This window comes from Oncorhynchus nerka, linkage group LG14 (assembly GCF_034236695.1).
Source record: "Oncorhynchus nerka isolate Pitt River linkage group LG14, Oner_Uvic_2.0, whole genome shotgun sequence".
In the NCBI taxonomy this organism is placed as follows: domain Eukaryota; kingdom Metazoa; phylum Chordata; class Actinopteri; order Salmoniformes; family Salmonidae; genus Oncorhynchus; species Oncorhynchus nerka.
In genome coordinates, this window is record NC_088409.1 from 101,108,867 (window position 1) to 101,136,864 (window position 27,998).

At 45.8% G+C, this 27,998-nt stretch overlaps 1 protein-coding gene across 2 annotated transcripts; it reads right to left on the minus strand.

The window, feature by feature from the left end:
* Positions 1–260: 260 nt before the first annotated feature.
* ddx6 (DEAD (Asp-Glu-Ala-Asp) box helicase 6) lies at positions 261–27,992 on the minus strand. 2 transcript variants are annotated; one of them, XM_065000641.1, is made up of 13 exons: positions 27,907–27,992; positions 26,429–27,004; positions 26,277–26,340; positions 25,179–25,283; positions 23,666–23,795; positions 16,604–16,750; positions 16,348–16,442; positions 16,076–16,198; positions 15,597–15,725; positions 2,285–2,401; positions 1,499–1,664; positions 1,206–1,402; positions 261–878 (listed from the first exon to the last, which is right to left on the minus strand). In XM_065000641.1, the coding sequence occupies exons 2-12, from the start codon at positions 26,656–26,658 to the stop codon at positions 1,230–1,232; spliced, it is 1,479 nt and encodes a 492-aa protein (XP_064856713.1). In that variant the 5' UTR covers positions 26,659–27,004; positions 27,907–27,992; the 3' UTR covers positions 261–878; positions 1,206–1,229. The 2 variants fall into 2 exon arrangements, with proteins under 2 accessions (XP_064856713.1, XP_064856712.1); XM_065000640.1 differs by having other exon boundaries at positions 262–878; positions 1,212–1,402.
* Positions 27,993–27,998: the final 6 nt, after the last annotated feature.

Here is a 27,998-nt window from a genome sequence, read left to right on the forward strand (position 1 = left end):
AGGGAGGGGCCGGGAGGAGAGGAGGGAGGGGCCGGGCAGGGAGAGGAGGAGGGAGGGGCCGGGCAGGGAGAGGAGGAGGGAGGGAGGGAGAGGAGGGGAGGGGCCGGGCAGGGAGAGGAGGGGCCGGGAGGGAGGGAGAGGGGCCGGGAGGAGGGAGGGGCCGGGCAGGGAGGGAGGGGCCGGGCAGGAGGAGGGGCCGGGGGAGGGGCCGGGCAGGGGAGGAGGGGCCGGGCAGGGAGAGGGAGGGAGGGGCCGGAGGGAGGGGCCGGGCAGGGAGAGGAGGGAGGGAGGGGCCGGGCAGGGGAGAGGAGGGAGGGAGGGGCCGGGCAGGGAGAGGAGGAGGGAGGGGCCGGGCAGGGAGAGGAGGAGGGAGGGGCCGGGCAGGGAGAGGAGGAGGGAGGGGCCGGGCAGGGAGAGGAGGAGGGAGGGGCCGGGCAGGGAGAGGAGGGAGGGGCCGGGCAGGGAGAGGAGGGAGGGGCCGGGCAGGGAGAGGAGGGAGGGGCCGGAGGGGTAAGTGCTGACTGGCAGGCAGTGTTCAGGGTAGATTGGAGCAGGAGAAAGATGGAAATGATCAAATCCATTTCCATTGAAAGACAGTTCTCCACGTTCCCTGCCTTCCTCCTCCCAGTACTGTAGGAGGTCGTAGTCTTCAGTGCATCGCAGCAGAGAGAGGACCCTAGAACAGGGACATCATGAGTTCCTCTGCGGGTTTGTTGTCCCTCACAGATCGTACACGTTTCCATGAGGTGGCACCCAAAAACAGGAAGGAAGACCGACAGACGGGAAGTTAGATATCCAACAACAACAAAAAAGACAAAAAAAAAAAATAGTCCAGGACACAGAAGGGAGGGGCGACGGGGACGGGGGTCTCATCTGATCTGCAGAGGAGAGAAACAGTATCGCTGTTGTGTTTAGTATGACTAGTCAAACATTTCTCCTCCTGCTTTCAGTGAGTACAAACGATCTCAAACCCATGAACATGTTTAGTAGCTGACATTTTACTTGTTAAGCATTCCTCAAAAAAATTACATGTCAATCTCAAAGAACTTGTCCAGTTAAATAAATACGGTTCGTTTCCAAGCAATGCCTCCCACCCCCTACCTTCACCTCCCACCTTCACCTCCCACCTTCACCTCCCACCTTCACCTCCCACCTTCACCTCCCACCTCCACCTCCCACCTCCACCTCCCACCTTCACCTCCCACCTTCACCTCTGTTCGTCCTCCACCTCACAGCTTGACCTCTCCGTTCTCAGTGTGGTACTCTGCGACGTACAGACTCTTGTCTATGCAGCCGGGGATGGGTCTGATCTCTGTTCCCAGCTGCTCCTCGATGCCCTTCAGATTGAAGCGATCATCGTATGTGATCAGGTTGATGGCCAGACCCAGGTGACCAAAACGACCTGAGGGGGGTGGAGTAATCGAGGTTAAAAAATGCCAAGACCTTCCTTCAAATGACATTTATCAAGTCCCCGCTTGAGAAAAGACGAGGTTCTCACCAGATCTGCCGATGCGATGCAGGTACGTCTCGCCCAGCTTGGGGAAGTCAAAGTTGATCACCACATTCACCGCCTGAATATCAATACCTCTTGTGAAGAGGTCTGTGCAGACCAGGTTCCGGCAGAGCCCGTTTCTGAAGTCATGGAACACTCTGTTACGGTGCTCCTGTAGAGAGACAGACGAGTAGACTAGCGGTTTTCAGACTAACTTAACCATGGAGATGTTGGGTCGGGTCAAAACAGAATGAAAGTCTGGTACAGTCTAATCTGGTCCAAAGAAAGGCTTGTTCTCCTAATAAAAACGCAAAGACTGGGGCCCGAGCCCGGTCGACGCAAAGACTGGGGCCCGAGCCCGGTCGACGCAAAGACTGGGGCCCGAGCCCGGTCGACGCAAAGACTGGGGCCCGAGCCCGGTCGACGCAAAGACTGGGGCCCGAGCTGAGCCATCTCATCAGCATAAACCAGAGGTAAACAAGCTGACATCTGATCAACAGCTATGAGGCATCCCAAATGGCCCCCTATTCTATAAATAGTGCACTACCCATAGGGCTTCTGTCTAAAGTAATTGCACTACCCATAGGGCTTCTGGTCTAAAGTAGTGCACTACCCATAGGGCTTCTGGTCTAAAGTAGTGCACTACCCATAGGGCTTCTGGTCTAAAGTTGTGCACTACCCATAGGGCTTCTGGTCTAAAGTAGTGCACTACGTAGGGTCCATTTGGGATACTAAGCTTAGTCAGCTGCTCCTGGGGTAGTGAGGAGGCAGTGCACTAGGACCTGGGCTGACCTGTCTCATCTTGGCATGAATGTAGAAACACGAGTAGCCCAGCTGAGATATCTTCTTGGCCAGCAGCTCCACCCTCTGAGACGAGTTACAGAAGATTATAGACTGGTTGATCTGGAGCTGAGAGGAGAGAGGAAACAGATTATAGACTGGTTGATGTGGAGCTGAGTGGAGAGAGGAAACAGATTATAGACTGGTTGATGTGGAGCTGAGTGGGGAGAGGAAACAGATTATAGACTGGTTGATGTGGAGCTGAGTGGAAACAGTAGATTATAGACTGGTTGATGTGGAGCTGAGTGGGGAGAGAGGAAACAGATTATAGACTGGTTGATGTGGAGCTGAGTGGAGAGAGGAAACAGATTATAGACTGGTTGATGTGGAGCTGAGTGGAGAGAGGAAACAGATTATAGACTGGTTGATGTGGAGCTGGAGAAACAGATTATAGACTGGTTGATGTGGAGCTGAGGAAACAGATTATAGACTGGTTGATGTGGAGCTGAGAGGAAACAGATTTATGATGTGGACTGGACTTGATGTGGAGCTGAGAGGAAACAGATTATAGACTGGTTGATGTGGAGCTGAGTGGAGAGAGAGGAAACAGATTATAGACTGGTTGATGTGGAGCTGAGAGGAAACAGATTATAGACTGGTTGATGTGGAGCTGAGAGGAAACAGATTATAGACTGGTTGATGTGGAGCTGGAGAGAGGAAACAGATTATAGACTGGTTGATCTGGAGCTGAGTGGAGAGAGGAAACAGATTATAGACTGGTTGATGTGGAGCTGAGTGGAAACAGTAGATTATAGACTGGTTGATGTGGAGCTGAGTGGAGAGAGGAAACAGATTATAGACTGGTTGATGTGGAGCTGAGTGGAGAGAGGAAACAGATTATAGACTGGTTGATGTGGAGCTGAGTGGGGAGAGAGGAAACAGATTATAGACTGGTTGATGTGGAGCTGAGTGGGGAGAGAGGAAACAGATTATAGACTGGTTGATGTGGAGCTGAGTGGAGAGAGGAAACAGATTATAGACTGGTTGATCTGGAGCTGAGTGGAGAGAGGAAACAGATTATAGACTGGTTGATGTGATGGAGTGAGGAAAGAGAGGAAACAGATTATAGACTGGTTGATGTGGAGCTGAGTGGAGAGAGAGGAAACAGATTATAGACTGGTTGATTGAGTGGAGAGAGGAAACAGATTATAGACTGGTTGATGTGGAGCTGAGTGGAGAGAGGAAACAGATTATAGACTGGTTGATGTGGAGCTGAGTGGAGAGAGGAAACAGATTATAGACTGGTTGATGTGGAGCTGAGTGGAGAGAGGAAACAGATTATAGACTGGTTGATGGAGTGAGAGAAACTAGACTGGTTGATGTGGAGCTGAGTGGAGAGAGAGAGGAAACAGATTATAGACTGGTTGATGTGGAGCTGAGTGGAGAGAGAGGAAACAGATTATAGACTGGTTGATGTGGAGCTGAGAGGAAACAGATTATAGACTGGTTGATGTGGAGCTGAGTGGAGAGAGAGGAAACAGATTATAGACTGGTTGATGTGGAGCTGAGTGGAGAGAGAGGAAACAGATTATAGACTGGTTGATGTGGAGCTGAGTGGAGAGAGGAAACAGATTATAGACTGGTTGATGTGGAGCTGAGTGGAGAGAGAGGAAACAGATTATAGACTGGTTGATGTGGAGCTGAGTGGAGAGAGGAAACAGATTATAGACTGGTTGATGTGGAGCTGAGTGGAGAGAGGAAACAGATTATAGACTGGTTGATGTGGAGCTGAGTGGGGAGAGAGGAAACAGATTATAGACTGGTTGATGTGGAGCTGAGTGGGGAGAGAGGAAACAGATTATAGACTGGTTGATGTGGAGCTGAGTGGGAGAGAGGAAACAGATTATAGACTGGTTGATGTGGAGCTGAGTGGAAGGAAACAGATTATAGACTGGTTGATGTGGAGCTGAGTGGAGAGAGAGGAAACAGATTATAGACTGGTTGATGTGGAGCTGAGTGGAGAGAGGAAACAGATTATAGACTGGTTGATGTGGAGCTGAGTGGAGAGAGGAAACAGATTATAGACTGGTTGATGTGGAGCTGAGAGGAAACAGATTATAGACTGGTTGATGTGGAGCTGAGTGGAGAGAGGAAACAGATTATAGACTGGTTGATGTGGAGCTGATGTGAGAGAAACAGATTATAGACTGGTTGATGTGGAGAGAGAGGAAACAGATTATAGACTGGTTGATGTGGAGCTGAGTGAGAGAGAGGAAACAGATTATAGACTGGTTGATGTGGAGCTGAGTGGGGAGAGAGGAAACAGATTATAGACTGGTTGATGTGGAGCTGAGTGGAGAGAGGAAACAGATTATAGACTGGTTTGGAGCTGAGTGGGAGAGAGAGAAACAGATTATAGACTGGTTGATGTGGAGCTGAGTGGGAGAGAGGAAACAGATTATAGACTGGTTGATGTGGAGCTGAGAGGAAACAGATTATAGACTGGTTGATGTGGAGCTGAGAGGAAACAGATTATAGACTGGTTGATGTGGAGCTGAGAGGAAACAGATTATAGACTGGTTGATGTGGAGCTGAGAGGAAACAGATTATAGACTGGTTGATGTGGAGCTGAGAGGAAACAGATTATAGACTGGTTGATGTGGAGCTGAGTGGGAGAGAGAGGAAACAGATTATAGACTGTTGATTGATGAGGAAACAGATTATAGACTGATGTGGAGAGCTGAGAGGAAACAGATTATAGACTGGTTGATGTGGAGCTGAGGAGAGAGAAACAGATTATAGACTGGTTGATGTGGAGCTGAGTGGAGAGAGGAAACAGATTATAGACTGGTTGATGTGGAGCTGAGTGGGAGAGAGGAAACAGATTATAGACTGGTTGATGTGGAGCTGAGTGGGAGAGAGGAAACAGATTATAGACTGGTTGATGTGGAGCTGAGTGGAGAGAGGAAACAGATTATAGACTGGTTGATGTGGAGCTGAGTAGGAAACAGATTATAGACTGGTTGATGTGGAGCTGAGTGGGAGAGAGGAAACAGATTATAGACTGGTTGATGTGGAGCTGAGTGGGGAGAGAGGAAACAGATTATAGACTGGTTGATGTGGAGCTGAGTGGAGAGAGAGGAAACAGATTATAGACTGGTTGATGTGGAGCTGAGTGGAGAGAGGAAACAGATTATAGACTGGTTGATGTGGAGCTGAGTGGAGAGAGGAAACAGATTATAGACTGGTTGATGTGGAGCTGAGTGGAGAGAGGAAACAGATTATAGACTGGTTGATGTGGAGCAGAGTGGGGAGAGAGGAAACAGATTATAGACTGGTTGATGTGGAGCTGAGTGGAGAGAGGAAACAGATTATAGACTGGTTGATGTGGAGCTGAGTGGAGAGAGGAAACAGATTATAGACTGGTTGATGTGGAGCTGAGTGGAGAGAGAAACAGATTATAGACTGGTTGATGTGGAGCTTATAGACTGGTTGATGTGGAGCTGAGTGGAAACAGTAGATTATAGACTGGTTGATGTGGAGCTGAGTGGGGAGAGAGGAAACAGATTATAGACTGGTTGATGTGGAGCTGAGTGGAGAGAGGAAACAGATTATAGACTGGTTGATCTGGAGCTGAGTGGAGAGAGGAAACAGTAGATTATAGACTGGTTGATGTGGAGTTGAGTGGGGAGAGAGGAAACAGATTATAGACTGGTTGATGTGGAGCTGAGTGGAGAGAGAGGAAACAGATTATAGACTGGTTGATGTGGAGCTGAGTGGAGAGAGGAAACAGATTATAGACTGGTTGATGTGGAGCTGAGAGGAAACAGATTATAGACTGGTTGATCTGGAGCTGAGTGGAGAGAGGAAACAGATTATAGACTGGTTGATGTGGAGCTGAGTGGAAACAGTAGATTATAGACTGGTTGATGTGGAGCTGAGTGGAGAGAGGAAACAGATTATAGACTGGTTGATGTGGAGCTGAGTGGGGAGAGAGGAAACAGATTATAGACTGGTTGATGTGGAGCTGAGTGGAGAGAGGAAACAGATTATAGACTGGTTGATGTGGAGCTGAGTGGAAACAGTAGATTATAGACTGGTTGATGTGGAGCTGAGTGGAGAGAGAGGAAACAGATTATAGACTGGTTGATGTGGAGCTGAGTGGAGAGAGGAAACAGATTATAGACTGGTTGATGTGGAGCTGAGTGGGGAGAGAGGAAACAGATTATAGACTGGTTGATCTGGAGCTGAGTGGAGAGAGGAAACAGATTATAGACTGGTTGATGTGGAGCTGAGTGGAGAGAGGAAACAGATTATAGACTGGTTGATGTGGAGCTGAGTGGGAGAGAGGAAACAGATTATAGACTGGTTGATGTGGAGCTGAGTGGAGAGAGGAAACAGATTATAGACTGGTTGATCTGGAGCTGAGTGGAGAGAGGAAACAGATTATAGACTGGTTGATGTGGAGCTGAGTGGAGAGAGAGGAAACAGATTATAGACTGGTTGATGTGGAGCTGAGTGGAGAGAGAGGAAACAGATTATAGACTGGTTGATGTGGAGCTGAGTGGGGAGAGAGGAAACAGATTATAGACTGGTTGATGTGGAGCTGAGTGGAGAGAGGAAACAGATTATAGACTGGTTGATGTGGAGCTGAGTGGAGAGAGGAAACAGATTATAGACTGGTTGATGTGGAGCTGAGAGGAAACAGATTATAGACTGGTTGATGTGGAGCTGAGAGGAAACAGATTATAGACTGGTTGATGTGGAGCTGAGAGGAAACAGATTATAGACTGGTTGATGTGGAGCTGAGTGGAGAGAGAGGAAACAGATTATAGACTGGTTGATGTGGAGCTGAGTGGAAACAGTAGATTATAGACTGGTTGATGTGGAGCTGAGTGGAGAGAGAGGAAACAGATTATAGACTGGTTGATGTGGAGCTGAGTGGAGAGAGGAAACAGATTATAGACTGTTGTTGGATGTGGAGAAACAGATTATAGACTGGTTGATCTGGAGCTGAGTGGAGAGAGGAAACAGATTATAGACTGGTTGATCTGGAGCTGAGTGGAGAGAGGAAACAGATTATAGACTGGTTGATGTGGAGCTGAGTGGAGAGAGGAAACAGATTAAAGACTGGTTGATCTGAAGCTGAGTGGAGAGAGGAAACAGATTATAGACTGGTTGATGTGGAGCTGAGTGGAGAGAGAGGAAACAGATTATAGACTGGTTGATGTGGAGCTGAGTGGAGAGAGAGGAAACAGATTATAGACTGGTTGATCTGGAGCTGAGTGGGGAGAGAGGAAACAGATTATAGACTGGTTGATGTGGAGCTGAGTGGAAAGAGGAAACAGATTATAGACTGGTTGATGTGGAGCTGAGTGGAGAGAGGAAACAGATTATAGACTGGTTGATGTGGAGCTGAGTGGAGAGAGGAAACAGATTATAGACTGGTTGATGTGGAGCTGAGTGGGGAGAGGAAACAGATTATAGACTGGTTGATGTGGAGCTGAGAGGAAACAGATTATAGACTGGTTGATGTGGAGCTGAGTGGAGAGAGAGGAAACAGATTATAGACTGGTTGATGTGGAGCTGAGTGGAGAGAGGAAACAGATTATAGACTGGTTGATGTGGAGCTGAGTGGGGAGAGAGGAAACAGATTATAGACTGGTTGATCTGGAGCTGAGTGGAGAGAGGAAACAGATTATAGACTGGTTGATGTGGAGCTGAGTGGGGAGAGGAAACAGATTATAGACTGGTTGATGTGGAGCTGAGAGGAAACAGATTATAGACTGGTTGATGTGGAGCTGAGTGGAGAGAGAGGAAACAGATTATAGACTGGTTGATGTGGAGCTGAGTGGAGAGAGGAAACAGATTATAGACTGGTTGATGTGGAGCTGAGTGGGGAGAGAGGAAACAGATTATAGACTGGTTGATCTGGAGCTGAGTGGAGAGAGGAAACAGATTATAGACTGGTTGATGTGGAGCTGAGTGGAGAGAGAGGAAACAGATTATAGACTGGTTGATGTGGAGCTGAGTGGAGAGAGGAAACAGATTATAGACTGGTTGATCTGGAGCTGAGTGGGGAGAGAGGAAACAGATTATAGACTGGTTGATGTGGAGCTGAGTGGAAAGAGGAAACAGATTATAGACTGGTTGATGTGGAGCTGAGTGGAGAGAGGAAACAGATTATAGACTGGTTGATGTAGAGCTGAGTGGAGAGAGGAAACAGATTATAGACTGGTTGATGTGGAGCTGAGAGGAAACAGATTATAGACTGGTTGATGTGGAGCTGAGTGGAGAGAGAGGAAACAGATTATAGACTGGTTGATCTGGAGCTGAGTGGGGAGAGAGGAAACAGATTATAGACTGGTTGATGTGGAGCTGAGTGGGGAGAGGAAACAGATTATAGACTGGTTGATGTGGAGCTGAGTGGAGAGAGGAAACAGTAGATTATAATTGAATAGACATACAAGTATATAAACAGTGGCTTCAGGAAGTATTCACACCCCTTGAGTTCACACATTTAGTTTTGTAAAAGCCTGAATTTAAAATGAATTAAGTTGAGATGCACAAATGGACACGTTTTCATTTTAGGCCTAAACAAATGTAAGGAAGGAGTGCCTTGGATCTGACAGCTGCAGTTCTGTACAAGACAACCGTTAGACCCAATGAGGTGTTTCCCCGCCGAGACGCGCCATATTTTACGCCATACATAATTCCATGACCCCAAAAGCACTCGCTACACTGAATGCTTAGCAGGACAGGAAAACGGTCTAATTCACACACTTCAAGAGAAAATCCCTGGTCATCCATACTGGCTCTGATCTGGAGGACTCACTAAACAGAACATCCCTGGTCATCCCTACTGCCTCTGGTCTGGAGGACTCAGTAAACAGAGAACATCCCTGGTCATCACTACTGCCTCTGGTCTGGAGGACTCACTAAACAGAGAACATCCCTGGTCATCCCTACTGCCTCTGATCTGGAGGACTCACTAAACAGAGAACATCCCTGGTCATCCCTACTGCCTCTGATCTGGAGGACTCACTAAACAGAGAACATCCCTGGTCAACCCTACTGTCTCTGATCTGGTGGACTCACTAAACAGAGAACATCCCTGGTCATCCCTACTGTCTCTGATCTGGAGGACTCACTAAACACACACTTTGTAAATGATGTCTGAGTGTTAAACTGTGCCCCTGGCTAACTGTAAATAAAAACAAAATGGTGCGGTCTGGTTTGCTTAATATAAGGAATTTAAAATGAGTTACACTTCCATTAACTTTCCAGCTGGTTTTCAGACCCCTTCAATTTTCCAACATTTCGTTATGTGACAACCTTATTCTAAAAGAGATGAAATGATTGTTTCATCATCTACACACAATACACCATAATGACATCACAATACCCCATAATGACATCACAATACCCCATAATGACATCACAATACCCCATAATGACATCACAATACACCATAATAACATCACAATACACCATAATAACATCACAATACACCATTATAACATCACAATACCCCATAATAACAAAGCAAGAACAGGTTTAGAAATGTTTGAAAATGTATTTTAAAAAAAAGTGACAAGTATTCAGACCCTTTGCTGTGAGACTAAATTGAGCTCAGGTGCATCCTGTTTCCATTGATCATCATTGAGATGTTTCTACAACTTGATTGGGGTCCACCTGTGTTGTAAATTCAATTGATTGGACATGATTTGGAAAGGCACACACCTGTCTATATAAGGTCTCATACTTGACAGTACATGTCAGAGCAAAAACCAAGCCATGAGGTTGAAGGAATTGTCCGTAGAGCTCCGAGAGAGGATTGTGTCGAGGCACAGATCTGGGGAAGGGTACCAAAACATTTCTGCAGCACAGTGACAGTGGCCTCCATCATTCTGAAATGGAAGAAGTTTGGAACCACCAAGACTCTTCCTAGAGCTGGCAGACCGGCCAAACTGAGCAATCGGGGGAGAAGTGCCTTAGTCAGGGAAGTGACCAAGAACCTGATGGTCACTGACAGAGCGCCCGAGTTCCTCTGTGGAGATGGGAGAACCTTGCAGAAGGACAGCAATCTCTATAGCACTCCATTAAATCAGGTCTTTATGGTAGGGGCCAGATGGAAGCCACTCCTCAGTAAAAGGCACACGACAGCCCGCTTGGAGATTGCCAAAGGCACCTAATGGACTCTGACCATGAGAAACAAGATACTCTGGTGTAATCTAGATTGGAGGGATCCTGGCACAATTACTACGGTGAAGCATGGTGGTGGCAGCATCATGCTGTGGGGATTTCTTTCAGCAGCAGGGAATGGGAGACTAGTTAGGATCGAAGGAAAGATGAACGGAGCAAAGTACAGAGAGATCCTTGATGAAAACCTGCTCCAGAGCGCTCAGGATCTCAAACTGGAGCGAAGTTTCACCATCTAACAAGACAACGACCCTAAGCACGACCCCAGCCAATAGGGAGGATGTCAGAGACCTGGCAGTGAGGTGCCAGGACAACAACCTCTCCCTCAATGTGATTAAGGCAGGAGGAGAACATTGTGGACTACAGGAAAAAGAGGACCGAGCACGCCCCCATTCTCATCGACGGGGAGTGGAGCAGGTTTAGAGCTTCAAGTTGACAAACTAACATGGTCCAAACACACAGCTGTGAAGAGGGCACGACAACACTTATTCCCCCACAGGAGACTGAAAAGATTTGGCATGGATCCTCAAAAACTTCCACAGCTGCACCATCGAGAGCATCCTGATTGGTTGCATCACCGCCTGGTATGAATAAAAAAATGTATATACCAGGTGGTGTCAGACACTAAGAATTGTCAAAGACTCCAGCGACCCATGTCAGACATCTCTACTAACCACGGCAAGCGGTACCAGAGCGCAAAGTTTAGGTCCAAAAGGGTTATCAGGTTCTACTCCCAAAGCTATAAGACTCCTGAACAGTTAATCAATTGTCCACCCTCCCATTTTTCTGCTGCTGCTACTACTGTTATTATCTATGCATAGTCACTTACCTCTACCTACATCTTACCTCAACTAACCTGTAACTCTGTACCGGTACCCCCTGTATATAGCTCTGTACCGGTACCCCCTGTATCGGTACCCCCTGTATATAGCCTCCACATTGACTCTGTACCGTAATACCCTGTATATAGCCTCCACATTGACTCTGTACCGTAATACCCTGTATATAGCCTCCACATTGACTCTGTACCGTAATACCCTGTATATAGCCTCCACATTGACTCTACCGTAATACCCTGTATATAGCCTCCACATTGACTCTGTACCGGTACCCCCTGTATATAGCCTCCACATTGACTCTGTACCGGTACCCCCTGTATATAGCCTCCACATTGACTCTGTACCATAATACCCTGTATATAGCCTCCACATTGACTCTGTACCGGTACCCCCTGTATATAGCCTCCACATTGACTCTGTACCATAATACCCTGTATACAGCCTCCACATTGACTCTGTACCGGTACCCCCTGTATATAGCCTCCACATTGACTCTGTACCGTAATACCCTGTATATAGCCTCCACATTGACTCTGTACCGTAATACCCTGTATATAGCCTCCACATTGACTCTGTACCGTAACCCCTGTATATAGCCTCCACATTGACTCTGTACCAGTACCCCTGTATATAGCCTCCACATTGACTCTGTACCGTAATACCCTGTATATAGCCTCCACATTGACTGTACCGTAATACCCTGTATATAGCCTCCACATTGACTCTGTACCGTAATACCCTGTATATAGCCTCCACATTGACTCTGTACCGTAACACCCTGTATATAGCCTCCACATTGACTCTGTACCGTACCCCCTGTATATAGCCTCCACATTGACTCTGTACCGTAATACCCTGTATATAGCCTCCACATTGACTCTGTACCCTGTATATAGCCTCCACATTGACTGTAATACCCTGTATATAGCCTCCACATTGACTCTGTACCGTAATACCCTGTATATAGCCTCCACATTGACTCAGTACTGGTACCCCCTGTATATAGCCTCCACATTGACTCTGTACCGGTACCCCCTGTATATAGCCTCCACATTGACTCTGTACCGGTACCCCCTGTATATAGTCTTGCTATTGTTTAATTATTTGTTACTTTCCTGTTTATTTATTTTGTACTTCAGTTTATTTTAGTAAATACTTTCATAAGTAATTTTTCTTAACTACATTGTTGGTTAAAACCTCTTGAGACTAGGGGACAGTATTTTGATGTTTGGACGAAAAACATGCCCAAAGTAAACAGCCTATTTCTCAGGCCCAGAAGTTAGAATATGCATATAACTGGCAAATTAGGATAGAAAACTCTTAAAGTTTCCAAAACTGTCAAAATATTGTCTGTGAGTAAAACAGAACTGATACTGCAGGCCAAAAACGGAGGAAAATCCAACCAGGAAGTGCTGTTATTCTGAAACCTCTTTTCCATTGCAATCCTCCATTTATGGGTAAGTAAAGAATTTCTACACCCGTTGTATTTGGCACATATTTAAAACAAAATTAACTTATTTAACCTTTAATTAACTAGCCAAGTCGGTTAAGAACAAATTATTTTTTACATTAACGGCTTAATTGGGGAAACAGTGGTTTACCTGCCTTGGTTCAAGGGCAGAAAGACAGATTTTTACTTTGTCAGCTCAGGGATTCGATCCAGCAACCTTTCGGTTACTGGCCCAATGCTCTAACCACTAGGCCACCTGCTGGTGACTGGCCCAATGCTCTAACCACTAGGCCACCTGCTGGTGACTGGCCCAATGCTCTAACCACTAGGCCACCTGCTGGTGACTGGCCCAACGCTCTAACCACTAGGCCACCTGCTGGTGACTGGCCCAATGCTCTAACCACTAGGCCACCTGCTGGTGACTGGCCCAATGCTCTAACCACTGCTGGTGACTGGCCCAAGGCTGACTGGCCCAATGCCTAGGCCACCTGCTGGTGCTGGTGACTGGCCCAACTAGGCCATGTAATACTAGCTCTAACCACTAGGCCACCCTGGTGATCACAATAAATCCACCTGTAATGATATGTCTAACCACAGGCCACCTCTGGTGACTGGCCCAATAACCACTAGGCCACCTGCTGGTGACTGGCCCAATGTCTAACCACAGGCCACCTGCTGGTGACTGGCCCAATAACCATAGGCCACCTGCTGGTGACTAATAACCATAGGCCACCTGCTGGTGACTGGCCCAATGCTCTAACCACAGGCCACCTGCTGGTGACTGGCCCAATGCTCTAAATAGGCCACCTGCTAATGACTAGTCTAACCACTAGGCCACTGGTGATCACTAACCATAAATGGCCCATGTAACCATAGCCACCTGCTGGTGACTGGCCCAACTCTAACCACAGGCCACCTGCTGGTGACTGGCCCATGCTCTAACCATAGGCCACCTGCTGGTGACTGGCCCAAGCTCTAACCACTAGGCCACCTGCTGGTGACTGGCCCAATGCTCTAACCACTAGGCCACCTGCTGGTGAATGGCCCAATGCTCTAACCACAGGCCACCTCTGGTGACTGGCCCAATAAACCCATGTAATATAGTCTACCTACACCATCACAATAAATCCATGTAATATAGTCTACACCATCACAATAAATCCATGTAATATAGTCTACCTACACCATCACAATAAATCCATGTAATATAGTCTACCTACACCATCACAATAAATCCATGTAATATAGTCTACACCATCACAATAAATCCATGTAATATAGTCTACCTACAACCATCACAATAAATCCATGTAATATAGTCTACACCATCACAATAAATCCATGTAATATAGTCTACACCATCACAATAAATCCATGTAATATAGTCTACACCATCACAATAAATCCATGTAATATAGTCTACCTACACCATCACAATAAATCCATGTAATATAGTCTACACCATCACAATAAATCCATGTAATATAGTCTACCTACACCATCACAATAAATCCATGTAATATAGTCTACCTACACCATCACAATAAATCCATGTAATATAGTCTACACCATCACAATAAATCCATGTAATATAGTCTACACCATCACAATAAATCCATGTAATATAGTCTACACCATCACAATAAATCCATGTAATATAGTCTACACCATCACAATAAATCCATGTAATATAGTCTACCTACACCATCACAATAAATCCATGTAATATAGTCTACCTACACCATCACAATAAATCCATGTAATATAGTCTACACCATCACAATAAATCCATGTAATATAGTCTACACCATCACAATAAATCCATGTAATATAGTCTACCTACACCATCACAATAAATCCATGTAATATAGTCTACCTACACCATCACAATAAATCCATGTAATATAGTCTACACCTTCACAATAAATCCATGTAATATAGTCTACACCTTCACAATAAGACAGAGGGAGAAACATCCATCCATGTACACAGGTAAAGAGTATAGCTAGCGACATTCAGATAATAATTTTGTCAGAATGTCCTTTTCCTTTCAAGTTAAAGCGTACTGTTAGCTAGCTAACGTTACATGTTTGATCTGTGTACTAATAGTTTTCGTATCTCAGATCCATTAGCATTGCTAGTTACAGCCTGATGTTCGCTAGCTACCTGCAGAGTAGTAACGCCATGAGTTGGGATAATGGTTCACTGTTTAGCTAGCTAGCTACCTGCAGAGTAGTAACGCCATGAGTTGGGATAATGGTTCACTGTTTAGCTAGCTAGCTACCTGCAGAGTAGTAACGCCATGAGTTGGGATTACGGTTCAGTGTTTAGCTAGCTACATGTCTAAACAAAAAGACTCCACTATGCAGGTAACCATTTCAATAGACTGTTTGAGGTCACCGTGACAACTGTCGATAGACTTAGGTGGTTCATTTTCATGCCAGCCAGGTAGGCTCCTCTGGTTGTAAGGCAAAGCAACGTGCCTAATATTAAGAAGGTTGAGAACTTGAGGACGCATGGAAAATGGGGGGGCAGCGCTCAGCCGAATGGGTCAGCTACAACTTCAGACGTTGAGAGAAGGGGGGCAGAGTCAGCTGGGGGGCAGAGTCAGCTGAGGGGGGGCGGCAGAGTCAGCTGAGGGGGCGGCAGAGTCAGCTGAGGGGGCGGCAGAGTCAGCTTTGCTCTGTAGCGTAGGAGTTAGGGGCCGTTGATGGGCACCTACCCTGGAAAATGTCTTGAGACAGTGGCCATGTCTCTGTAACCGAGGCATAATACTGGATGACCCCCCCCCCTTCAGGGTCAGGGTACAAGGGGTTACAGTGACAGCACTCACCCTGGAGAAGAGCGTGTTGAGACAGTGGACCTTCTGTCTCTCTGTAACGTAGGCATAATACTGGGTGACCCCCTTCAGGGTCAGCTCCTCCATCAGGTTGATCTCGTAGGGCTTGGACAGGTGAGAGTTCTGAGACACAGGAAATAACAAGTTCACGTCACAAATGCATTGAGACTGTTTATGGAGGTCGTCATGACTACGTTGTTGATGTTTGTAAGCAGGAAGACGTCCCGCTGTGTGTCGTTAGTCCGCCATTAATATTTTAACTAACAAAAATATACAAAGCAAGACAATGGAAAGCCCTTTAATATTCTATTAGAGTCAAAAATGAACGACTTAAGCGTTTTACTGCACAATGCAGCAGGACTGTAGAAATCAACACAGGGCTTTCATTGTTCACAGACGCAGACTAAAAACTATCTAAGACAAAGTCCAACCGCCCCCAAAAAAGGCCCCATTAATCAGAATCCAGAATTTACCATGAACTTCTGCACGCTGAGAGGGAAGGTAGCAGAGTAGAGCAGAATCTGTCTCTGTTTGGGCAGGTAGCTCAATATCTCCTCCATCATCACGACAAAGTCCTGGGACAACAGCTTGTCTGCCTGGGGGGGGGGCAGAGACAAGGACATAAATGGATCTACAGTTGACTATTTAACGTTGCCCAATGACAGGTAAAGTAACCAGGTAACAGTTCTGTTGAGAGACACCGGGACTAAAAGGAACCTCATGGTAAACTAACACCACAGCTCACCTCATCCAAAACCATCATCTGAACCTGATTGACTTTGGCCACACCCTTCTTAATGAGGTCCAGGATCCTCCCAGGGGTGGCAATCACAACGTGTACTAGAGACAAAAGATTAGAATTATTATTAACAAATCACAAGGTGAACTGCAAAGAATAACGCAATTGAGAAGCATAAGCCTAGCATCACCGTTACATTTCAGACTCAAGTCAAGATGACTTGTTAAATTGAATAACTGGCTCCTGGCCAGGTGTGATGTACCTGTCTCGTCGAGCCTCATGATGTCATCGCGGAGGTTGGTGCCACCCGTTGTGGCCATGACTTTGACCCCTCCCATGTGTTTGCTGATCTGGATACAGATTTGGCTCACCTGCAATGCCAGTTCTCTGGTGGGAACGATGCCCATAGCTAGGGGAGGAGAGAACCATATATTTGCTGATTCACCCCTTGACTTTTTACACATTCCATTACATGTTACATTCTGTTCCCCATTCCATTACATGTTACATTCTGTTCCCCATTCCATTACGTGTTACATTCTGTTCCCCATTCCATTACGTGTTACATTCTGTTCCCCATTCCATTACGTGTTACATTCTGTTCCCCATTCCATTACGTGTTACATTCTGTTCCCCATTCCATTACATGTTACATTCTGTTCCCCATTCCATTACGTGTTACATTCTGTTCCCCATTCCATTACGTGTTACATTCTGTTCCCCATTCCATTACGTGTTACATTCTGTTCCCCATTCCATTACGTGTTACATTCTGTTCCCCATTCCATTACGTGTTACATTCTGTTCCCCATTCCATTACGTGTTACATTCTGTTCCCCATTCCATTACGTGTTACATTCTGTTCCACATTCCATTACGTGTTACATTCTGTTCCCCATTCCATTACATGTTACATTCTGTTCCCCATTCCATTACATGTTACATTCTGTTCCCCATTCCATTACATGTTACATTCTGTTCCCCATTCCATTACATGTTACATTCTGTTCCCCATTCCATTACATGTTACATTCTGTTCCCCATTCCATTACATGTTACATTCTGTTCCCCATTCCATTACATGTTACATTCTGTTCCCCATTCCATTACATGTTACATTCTGTTCCCCATTCCATTACATGTTACATTCTGTTCCACATTCCATTACATGTTACATTCTGTTCCACATTCCATTACACGTTACAACATTCTAAAATGGATTCCCATAAAATCCATTACATGTTACATTCCCACAATGACATCACATTCCATGACATCACAATACAACATTCTAAAATGGATTCAATAAAATAAATCCTCACAATCTGACATCACAATACCCCACAATGACAATGACATCACAATACCCCACAATGACATCACAATATCACAATACCCCACAATGACATCACAATACCCCACAATGACATCACAATACCCCACAATGACATCACAATACCCCACAATGACATCACAATACCACAATGACATCACAATACCACAATGACATCACAATACCGCAATACCCCACAATGACATCACAATACCCCACAATGACATCACAATACCCCACAATGACATCACAATACCCCACAATGACATCACAATACCCCACAATGACATCACAATACCACAATACCCCACAATGACATCACAATACCCCACAATGACATCACAATACCCCACAATGACATCACAATACCCCACAATGACATCACAATACCCCACAATGACATCACAATACCCCACAATGACATCACAATACCCCACAATGACATCACAATACCCCACAATGACATCACAATACCCCACAATGACATCACAATACCCCACAATGACATCACAATACCACACAATGACATCACAATACCCCACAATGACATCACAATACCACAATACCCCACAATGACATCACAATACCCCACAATGACATCACAATACCACAATACCCCACAATGACATCACAATACCCCACAATGACATCACAATACCCCACAATGACATCACAATACCCCACAATGACATCACAATACCCCACAATGACATCACAATACAAAAAGTTGATTTTATAAAACGTATTAACAAAATGAAAACTTAAATATCAGATTTACAGATGTATTAAGTCCCTTTACTCAGTACTTTGTTGAAACACCTTGGCAGCCATTAAAACCTTGAGTCAAAATCAGCATTTCACTTGGCACATGCGCCAAATACAGTGAATTGCTTACTTACAAGTCCTTAACCAACAACGCAGTTCAAAATATAAATTATTAATGAGGAACCATAAACAGTAGTGAGGCTATATACAGGGTATTACGGTACAGAGTCAATGTGGAGGCTATATACAGGGTATTACAGTACAGAGTCAATGTGGAGGCTATATACAGGGTGGTACAGTACAGAGTCAATGTGGAGGCTATATACAGGGGGTACCGGTACAGAGTCAATGTGGAGGCTATATACAGGGGGTACCGGTACAGAGTCAATGTGGAGGCTATATAGAGGGGGTACCGGCACAGAGTAAATGTGGAGGCTATATACAGGGGGTACCGGTACAGAGTCAATGTGGAGGCTATATACAGGGTGTACCGGCACAGAGTCAATGTGGAGGCTATATACAGGGTGTTACGGTACAGAGTCAATGTGGAGGCTATATACAGGGTGTACCGGTACAGAGTCAATGTGGAGGCTATATACAGGGTGTTACGGTACAGAGTCAATGTGGAGGCTATATACAGGGGGTACCGGTACAGAGTCAATGTGGAGGCTATATAGAGGGGGTACCGGCACAGAGTAAATGTGGAGGCTATATACAGGGGGTACCGGTACAGAGTCAATGTGGAGGCTATATACAGGGGTACCGGCACAGAGTCAATGTGGAGGTACAGGGGGTACAGAGTCAATGTGGAGGCTATATACAAAGTCATGTGGGGCTATGTACAGGGTATTACGGTACAGAGTCAATGTGGAGGCTATATACAGGGTGTTACGGTACAGAGTCAATGTGGAGGCTATATACAGGGTGTACCGGTACAGAGTCAATGTGGAGGCTATATACAGGGGGTACCGGTACAGAGTCAATGTGGAGGCTATATAGAGGGGGTACCGGCACAGAGTAAATGTGGAGGCTATATACAGGGGGTACCGGTACAGAGTCAATGTGGAGGCTATATACAGGGTGTACCGGCACAGAGTCAATGTGGAGGCTATATACAGGGGGTACCGGTACAGAGTCAATGTGGAGGCTATATACAGGGGGTACTGGTACAAAGTCAATGTGGAGGCTATATACAGGGTATTACGGTACAGAGTCAATGTGGAGGCTATATACTTCGAGGATCTGAGGACTCATGCCAAATCTTTTCAGTCTCCTGTGGGGGAAAAGGTGTGGTCATGCCCTCTTCACAACTGTCTTGGTGTGTTTGGATCATGGCATCGTTTTTTTGGCAAGGAAAATATGGGCTATAGGACAGAAATGTAATCTCGGTTCATCACTAGTTGTTACCTATCCTTACCACCTGGGGGCAGCCCGTCAGGAAGTCCCGGATCCAATTGTAGAGGGAGGTCTTTAGTGGGAGGTGTTTAGTCCCAAGGTTTTTAACTTACTGATGAGCTTTTAGGGAACTATGGTGTTGAACGCTGAGCTGTAGTCAATGAACAGCATTCTCACATAGGTGTTCCTTTTGTCCAGGTGGGAAAGGGCAGTGTGGAGTGCAATACGGACTGCATCATCTGTGGATCTGTTGGGGCGGTTGGCAAATCCAGTCTTCGTTCTGTATTGATGCTTTGCCTGTTAGCTGGTTCGTTGGAGGGCATAGCGGGATTTCATAATCCATGGCTTCTGGTTGGGGTATGTACGGTCACTGTGGGGACGACATCATCGATGCACTTATTGATGAAGCCAGTGACTGATATGGTGTACTCAATGTCATAGGAAGAATTCTGGAACAGTCTTCTTGGGTATGACACTACAAGCTTGGCACACCTGTATTTGGAGAGTTTCTCCCATTCTTCTCTGCAGATCTTCTCAAGCCCTGTCAGGATGGATGGGGAGCGTCGCTGCACAGCTATTTTCAGGTCACTAAAGAGATGTTCAAGCGGGTTTAAGTCCTGGCTCTGGCTGGGCCTCTCAAGGACATTGAGACTTGTCCCGAAGCCACTCCTGCATTGTCTTGGCTGTGTGCTTAGGGTCATTGTCCTCTTGGAAGGTGAACCTTCGCCCCAGTCTGAGGCCCTGAGTGCTCTGGAACAGGTTGTCATGAAATATCTCTTTACTTTGCGCCGTTCATCTTTCACTTGATCCTGATTATTCTCCCAGTCCCTGCCGCTGAAAAACATCCCCACAGCATGATGCTGCCCCCACCATGCTTTACTGTAGGGATGGTGCCAGGTTTCCTCCAGACGTGACGCTTGGCATTCAGGCCAAAGAGTTCAACCTTGGTTTCATCAGACCAGAGAATCTTGTTTCTCATGGTCTGAGTCCTTCAGATGACTTTTGGCAATCTCCAAGCGGATTTCATCAGGCCACTCTACCATAAAGGCCTGATTGGTGGTATGCTGCAGAGATCGTTGACCTTTAAAAGGTTCTCCCATCTCCACAGAGGAACTCTGGAGCTCTGTCAGAGTGACCATCAGGTTCTTTGTCACCTCCCTGACCAAGGCCCTTCTACCTGACTGCTCAGTTTGGCCAGGTAACCAGCTCTATGAAGTGTCTTGGTGGTTCCAAACTTCCATTTAACAATGGAGGCCGTTGTGTTCTTGGGGACCTTCTCCAGAAATGTTTTGGTACCCTTCCCCAGATCTGTGCCTCAACACAATCCTGTATCGGGGCTCTACGGACAATTCCTTTGACCTCATGGCTTGGTTTTTGCTCTGACATTCACTGTCAACTGTGGGACCTTATATAGACAGGTGTGTTCTTTTCCAAATCAACTCCAATTGAAATTACCACAGGTGGACTCCAATCAAGTAGTAGAAACATCTCCATGACGATCAATGGAAACAGGAAGCACCAAAGCTTAATTTCAAGTCTAAAAGCAAAGCATCTGAATACTCACGTAAATAATTTGTTACTTCGTTTAATTTGTTTATTACATTTGAAAAAAAATTCTAAGAAACTGTTTTTGCTTAGTCATTATTGGGTATTGTGTGTAGATAAATTAGGGAATTTAAAAATAACTATATATTTTAGAATAAGGCTGTAACCAAACAAAATGTGGAGAAAGGGGTCTGAATAGCGAAGGCACTGCATTATATCATACAGAGGCCTACACAGAGGTCCTAGCCTGCAGGACAGCTCTCTGTTGGACCCATGTGTTGGACCCATGTGTTGGACCCATGTGTTGGACCCATGTGTTGGACCCATGTGTTGGACCCATGTGTTGGACCCATGTGTTGGACCCATGTGTTGGACCCATGTGTTGGACCCATGTGTTGGACCCATGTCCACAGATGGACCACAAGACAGACGCAAGTCAGGTTGGAGTAGGAAAACAGGCTATAAACTACACTGTAGTAGTTACAGATCCATACAGCCTCCATCCTACTAAACTACACTGTAGTAGTTACAGATCCATACAGCTATAGAGCCTCCATCCTACTAAACTACCATGTCCACAGCTGAACAGATAGAAGGGACAGGAAAGAGCGGAGCCTACCTCATTCCCTTACTGGAACGCATTGACCTGAAGAAGGACTGTATACAATGCTGTTCATCGACTACAGCTCGGCATTCAACACCATAGTACCCTCCAAGCTCGTCATCAAGCTCGAGACCCTGGGTCTCGACCCCGCCCTGTGCAACTGGGTACTGGACTTCCTGACGGGCCGCCCCCAGGTGGTGAGGGTAGGCAACAACATCTCCTCCCCGCTGATCCTCAACACGGGGGCCCCACAAGGGTGCGTTCTGAGCCCTCTCCTGTACTCCCTGTTCACCCACGACTGCGTGGCCACGCACGCCTCCAACTCAATCATCAAGTTTGCGGACGACACAACAGTGGTAGGCTTGATTACCAACAACGACGAGACGGCCTACAGGGAGGAGGTGTGGGCCCTCGGAGTGTGGTGTCAGGAAAATAACCTCACACTCAACGTCAACAAAACTAAGGAGATGATTGTGGACTTCAGGAAACAGCAGAGGGAACACCCCCTATCCACATCGATGGAACAGTAGTGGAGAGGGTAGCAAGTTTTAAGTTCCTCGGCATACACATCACAGACAAACTGAATTGGTCCACTCACACTGACAGCGTCGTGAAGAAGGCGCAGCAGCGCCTCTTCAACCTCAGGAGGCTGAAGAAATTCGGCTTGTCACCAAAAGCACTCACAAACTTCTACAGATGCACAATCGAGAGCATCCTGGCGGGCTGTATCACCGCCTGGTACGGCAACTGCTCCGCCCTCAACCGTAAGGCTCTCCAGAGGGTAGTGAGGTCTGCACAACGCATCACCGGGGGCAAACTACCTGCCCTCCAGGACACCTACACCACCCGATGTTACAGAAAGGCCATAAAGATCATCAAGGACATCAACCACCCGAACCACTGCCTGTTCACCCCGCTATCATCCAGAAGGCGAGGTCAGTACAGGTGCATCAAAGCTGGGACTGAGAGACTGAAAAACAGCTTCTATCTCAAGGCTATCAGACTGTTAAACAGCCACCATTGAGTGGCTGCTGCCAACACACTGTCATTGACACTGACCAAACTCCAGCCACTTTAATAATGGGAATTGATGGGAAATGATGTAAATATATCACTAGCCACTTTAAACAATGCTACCTTATATAATGTTACTTACCCTACATTATTCATCTCATATGCATACGTATATACTGTACTCTACATCATCGACTGCATCCTTATGTAATACATGTATCACTAGCCACTTTAACTATGCCACTTTGTTTACTTTGTCTACATACTCATCTCATATGTATATACTGTACTCGATACCATCTACTGTATGCTGCTCTGTACCATCACTCATTCATATATCCTTATGTACATATTCCTTATCCCCTTACACTGTGTATAAGACAGTAGTTTTAGAATTGTTAGTTAGATTACTTGTTGGTTATCACTGCATTGTCGGAACTAGAAGCACAAGCATTTCGCTACACTCGCATTAACATCTGCTAACCATGTGTATGTGACAAATAAAATTTGATTTGAAGGCAGGTTGGGGGGGGGGGGGGGGGGAGACTACATTAGTCTATACAAAGATCAGACTAGTCTGTCACTTTCACAAAATCAGCATTTTCAATTCTACTGAAGACATGTGGTCTACTGAGACCCAAAGGCAATGTCATGAAGTGGAATCTCACCTTGTATACAGTCCTTCTTCAGGTCAATGCGTTCCAGTAAGGGAATGAGGTAGGCTCCGCTCTTTCCTGTCCCATTCTTGGCCCTGGCCAGAATGTCCCTGCCAGACAACGCTATGGGGATGCTCTCCTCCTATAGAGAGGAAGGCGACACGTTAGGGGTCCACTTATCCCATCGAGAACCCAGGGGCCTTGAGGTCCGCTCGAGTCCCAAATGGCATCTCATTACCTATATTAGCGCCACAGACAAAAGTAGTGCACTACATTGGGAATAGGGCTCCATTTGGAACACCTCTACACCTTGCTGGTGGTCACCCCCCTAATCAGAGATTCATCCAGACCTCTGCTGAGACACCAAGTGAGTGGAATCTCTTGGCCAATCAGTGTCATTCCATTCAAATCAACCAACAAACTACCAAGAAAAACAGAAATGCAGGAGCACTGCAGCTCTCAGGGCTCAGATTGGACCCATTTGGCCCTTATCTTTAATCACTAATGGTTACAGATCCACACAGCTATAGAGCCTCCATCCTACTAAACTACACTGTAGTAGTTACAGACCCATACAGCCTCCATCCTACTAAACTACACTGTAGTAGTTACAGATCCATACAGCCTCCATCCTACTAAACTACACTGTAGTAGTTACAGATCCATACAGACTACACATACAGATCCATACAGCCTCCATCCTACTAAAAACTACAGATCCATACAGCCTCCATCCTACTAAACACACTGTAGTAGTTACAGATCCATACAGCCTCCATCCTACTAAACTACACTGTAGTAGTTACAGATCCATACAGCTATGGAGCCATCCCATCCTACAGATCCATACAATCCTACTAAACTACACTGTAGTAGTTACAGATCCATACAGCCTCCATCCTACTAAACTACACTAGTAGTTACAGTACAGCCTCCATCCTACTAAACTACACTGTAGTAGTTACAGATCCATACAGCCTCCATCCTACTAAACTACACTGTAGTAGTTACAGACCCATACAGCCTCCATCCTACTAAACTACACTGTAGTAGTTACAGATCCATACAGCCTCCATCCTACTAAACTACACTGTAGTAGTTACAGATCCATACAGCTATAGAGCCTCCATCCTACTAAACTACATTCAGTCACACAGGTGTTAGGGGATTGCTAGATAGCTAATTAATATAGGTGGTCGCCACGTCTTCCATAAACAATGGCTGTAACATGATATGGCCACGCGGGAACACCCTATCAAGGTATGTATCAATTTAACTTTTTATTTTATTCACATCGATATGCAAGGTTCATATGCTTCCAAAACCGTGTCGCAACCAACACGTGTTAATGTTCAGAGTGAGCGCAGGCCATTTAATTAACCAAACCCCCCTTACAGAAGACGCCTTCTCCATATCCAATGGCTCTTGGGTAATGAAATAGAGTCATGAACAAGAGCTAATACACATACCATGCATTCAGTGTGCTGTATGCAGCCGCTACGTAGCACATGAGCTCTTAACGTACCTGTATTGGAGAGGGTTTCTCCCAGCCCATCTCAAAGATGCCCATCAGTAGCTCCCTCTTCAGGCAGTAGTCTTCAAACTCATTGCCTTTAGTTGCCGTTACGTCCTGTTGTACATCGGATCAACATTGAATCAACTTAACATTGGAGACTTATAATTACTACTGCCCTAGAGTAACATAAGAACCCTGACTACTACTGCCCCAGAGTAACATAAGAACCCCGACTACTACTGCCCTAGAGTAACATAAGAACCCTGACTACTACTGCCCCAGAGTAACATAAGAACCCCGACTACTACTGCCCTAGAGTAACATAAGAACCCCGACTACTACTGCCCTAGAGTAACATAAGAACCCCGACTAATACTGCCCTAGAGTAACATAAGAACCCCGACTACTACTGCCCTAGAGTAACAGAAGAACCCCGACTACTACTGCCCTAGAGTAACATAAGAACCCTGACTACTGCCCTAGAGTAACATAAGAACCCAACTACTACTGCCCTAGAGTAACATAAGAACCCCACTACTAATCCTAGAGTAACATAAGAACCCCGACTACTACTGCCCTAGAGTAACATAAGAACCCCGACTACTACTGCCCTAGAGTAACATAAGAACCCCAACTACTACTGCCCTAGAGTAAGATAAGAACCCAACTACTACTGCCCTAGAGTAACATAAGAACCCAACTACTACTGCCCTAGAGTAACATAAGAACCCCGACTACTACTGCCCTAGAGTAACATAAGAACCCCGACTACTACTGCCCTAGAGTAACATAAGAACCCTGACTACTACTACCCTAGAGTAAGCTAACACGATTTATGCTAATGCTAAGCTAGTCTCTATGTAGTGTTGCCTGTCTTGTTCTCGATGTGTGTTTTGTCCTATATTTGTACTGTATTTATTTTATCCCAGTGCCCCGCTCCTGTAGAGGCCTTTCGCCTTTTGGTAGGCAGTCACTGTAAATAAAAATTTGTTCTTAACTGACATGCCAAGTTAAATAAATAAAAAGCAAAACAAACGCCCTTTACACTAGACCACGGCAATAACTACAACAGTTTAAATTATATTTGATTCAAAAGGGAGCTTTTACCGATGTTCTCATCCTCGTGTCTTTTGGAGGGAGCGTCAAATTCCTCTTCCAGTCATCTCCGGGCCTGTGGAAAAACATGACTTATGAGTACACCACCAAAAGAGAACGGTTGAGAGCCATTCGGACGCTGTACAAAATGAACTAGGACTCACTTGATGACAGTATTGGCTGTAGGGGTAGCTTTAGCCAGCTGGGTGCTGCTAGGCCCAGTGCCGTTGTTGATTGTGCTGGAGGCCTGCTTCATATGGCTGGGCTGCTGTGTCTGATGACTGCCTCCTCCGCTGCCTTGGCCTCCTGCAGGCTTCACCACCGGGCCTCGGAGCTGGCCATTCTGGTTGGAATGGCCCAGTATCACTGGGTTCTGGGTACTGGCGGTACTCATGGCTAGTCAATTATCCAAGCCACTGTCCTTATTCTGATTGTGGTGGTGGGGGGAGGGGAGGGGGGGATAAATCTTGAGGAATAGTCTGACTTCTCACGGGCTGTTATCCAAAACAAATGTAATTAGATAGAAGCAATCGTCTCCTCTCCTGTTCCTCAATAGTATTGTTCTTTGTGGAACATATCAAACAAACAAAAAAGTCAACAAAATGACTGACAAAACAAAATAAAGAATAATAATAACTCCGGTGTATCGCGGCTTGGTGTGGCACCGGTCAGAGCGCCTTACGCCAGAGGCTGCATGGTCACACCTGTCTCAAATACCTCCATCCCCACAACTCTTCACCCTGAGGTAGAGGAGGAGAGTGGCACAGGGTTTACACATTCATCACGGGAGAGAAGTCTGGTAGCTAACTTAGCTAGTTATCAAGTTCAGTTCACAGCGGAGTTGTAGCTAGTTAGTTAACCAAACCATGTCACTAACTAAACGCCTTAAAACGAGTTAGTTTGTCAACTAGCCAGCTACAAGTTAACCAGTCGGGAGTGGTGTGTTTAATATAGTCTCACTAGTAGCTAATTGCTGCATGCATTTTTATTACAAAACACACTTAACAGACCCCAAAATGTTGTCAAAAACGTGGCGCACCTTGAACGCGTTAGAGATAATATCTAACTAGCTAAACTTGCTAACTAACTAGCCGTGTGTTAGTTAGCTACCGGTTAGCAGACTGTGGCTAACTAGCTAACGTTATCTCGGGTGTTTCTCCTGGACACCGTGTTTCTACATCTGCATTACTTGGCTGTTTGCTGTTTAAGACGGGGTCTCCTTTCGGTAGAAACATGTTGTGACATCTGCTGATGGAAAAAAGGCTTTATAAATGCATTTGGTTGATAAAACGTTAGCTAGCTAGCTAACGGCAACAAAAATGTCATTTATGCCAGGTGGATATTTGGAGAAAAGTCAACATAAAAATCACATATTTAGAAACAAACTGTTAAAAGTATTAAATAAACATCACTTTCCCGATGTAGTTACTACCTACGTTAGTTAACGACCTAACGATTTAGTTAGCGACCCTAGTTGACTAATGCTAACTAAGGTTAAAACCAGAAGGGACGCAGAATCAACTAACGTTAACGCCGAGAGCATAAAAACAAGATACACCCCACATAGAAATAGTGATCGACATATATATATTTTTATCAGGAGAAATATCGTCTACGAGGAGAGGATTAAATGAACAGTCACCGTGTATTGAGATAATCTGTTGGGTTGTTGTGGACTTCTCTGCTGTCAAGCTGCGGTTCGGTCTGAAACAGAAAGCCCAAGATGGCCTCCCC

Coding starts and splice junctions, on each gene's coding strand:
- ddx6 (XM_065000641.1), bottom strand. CDS start 26,658: ATGAGTACCGCCAGTACCCAGAACCCAGTGATACTGGGCCATTCCAAC. Junction 26,341..26,428: donor ACAGCCAATACTGTCATCAA/GTGAGTCCTAGT, acceptor GTTTTTCCACAG/GCCCGGAGATGACTGGAAGA. Junction 1,665..2,284: donor TTCATGCCAAGATGAGACAG/GTCAGCCCAGGT, acceptor GTCTCTCTACAG/GAGCACCGTAACAGAGTGTT.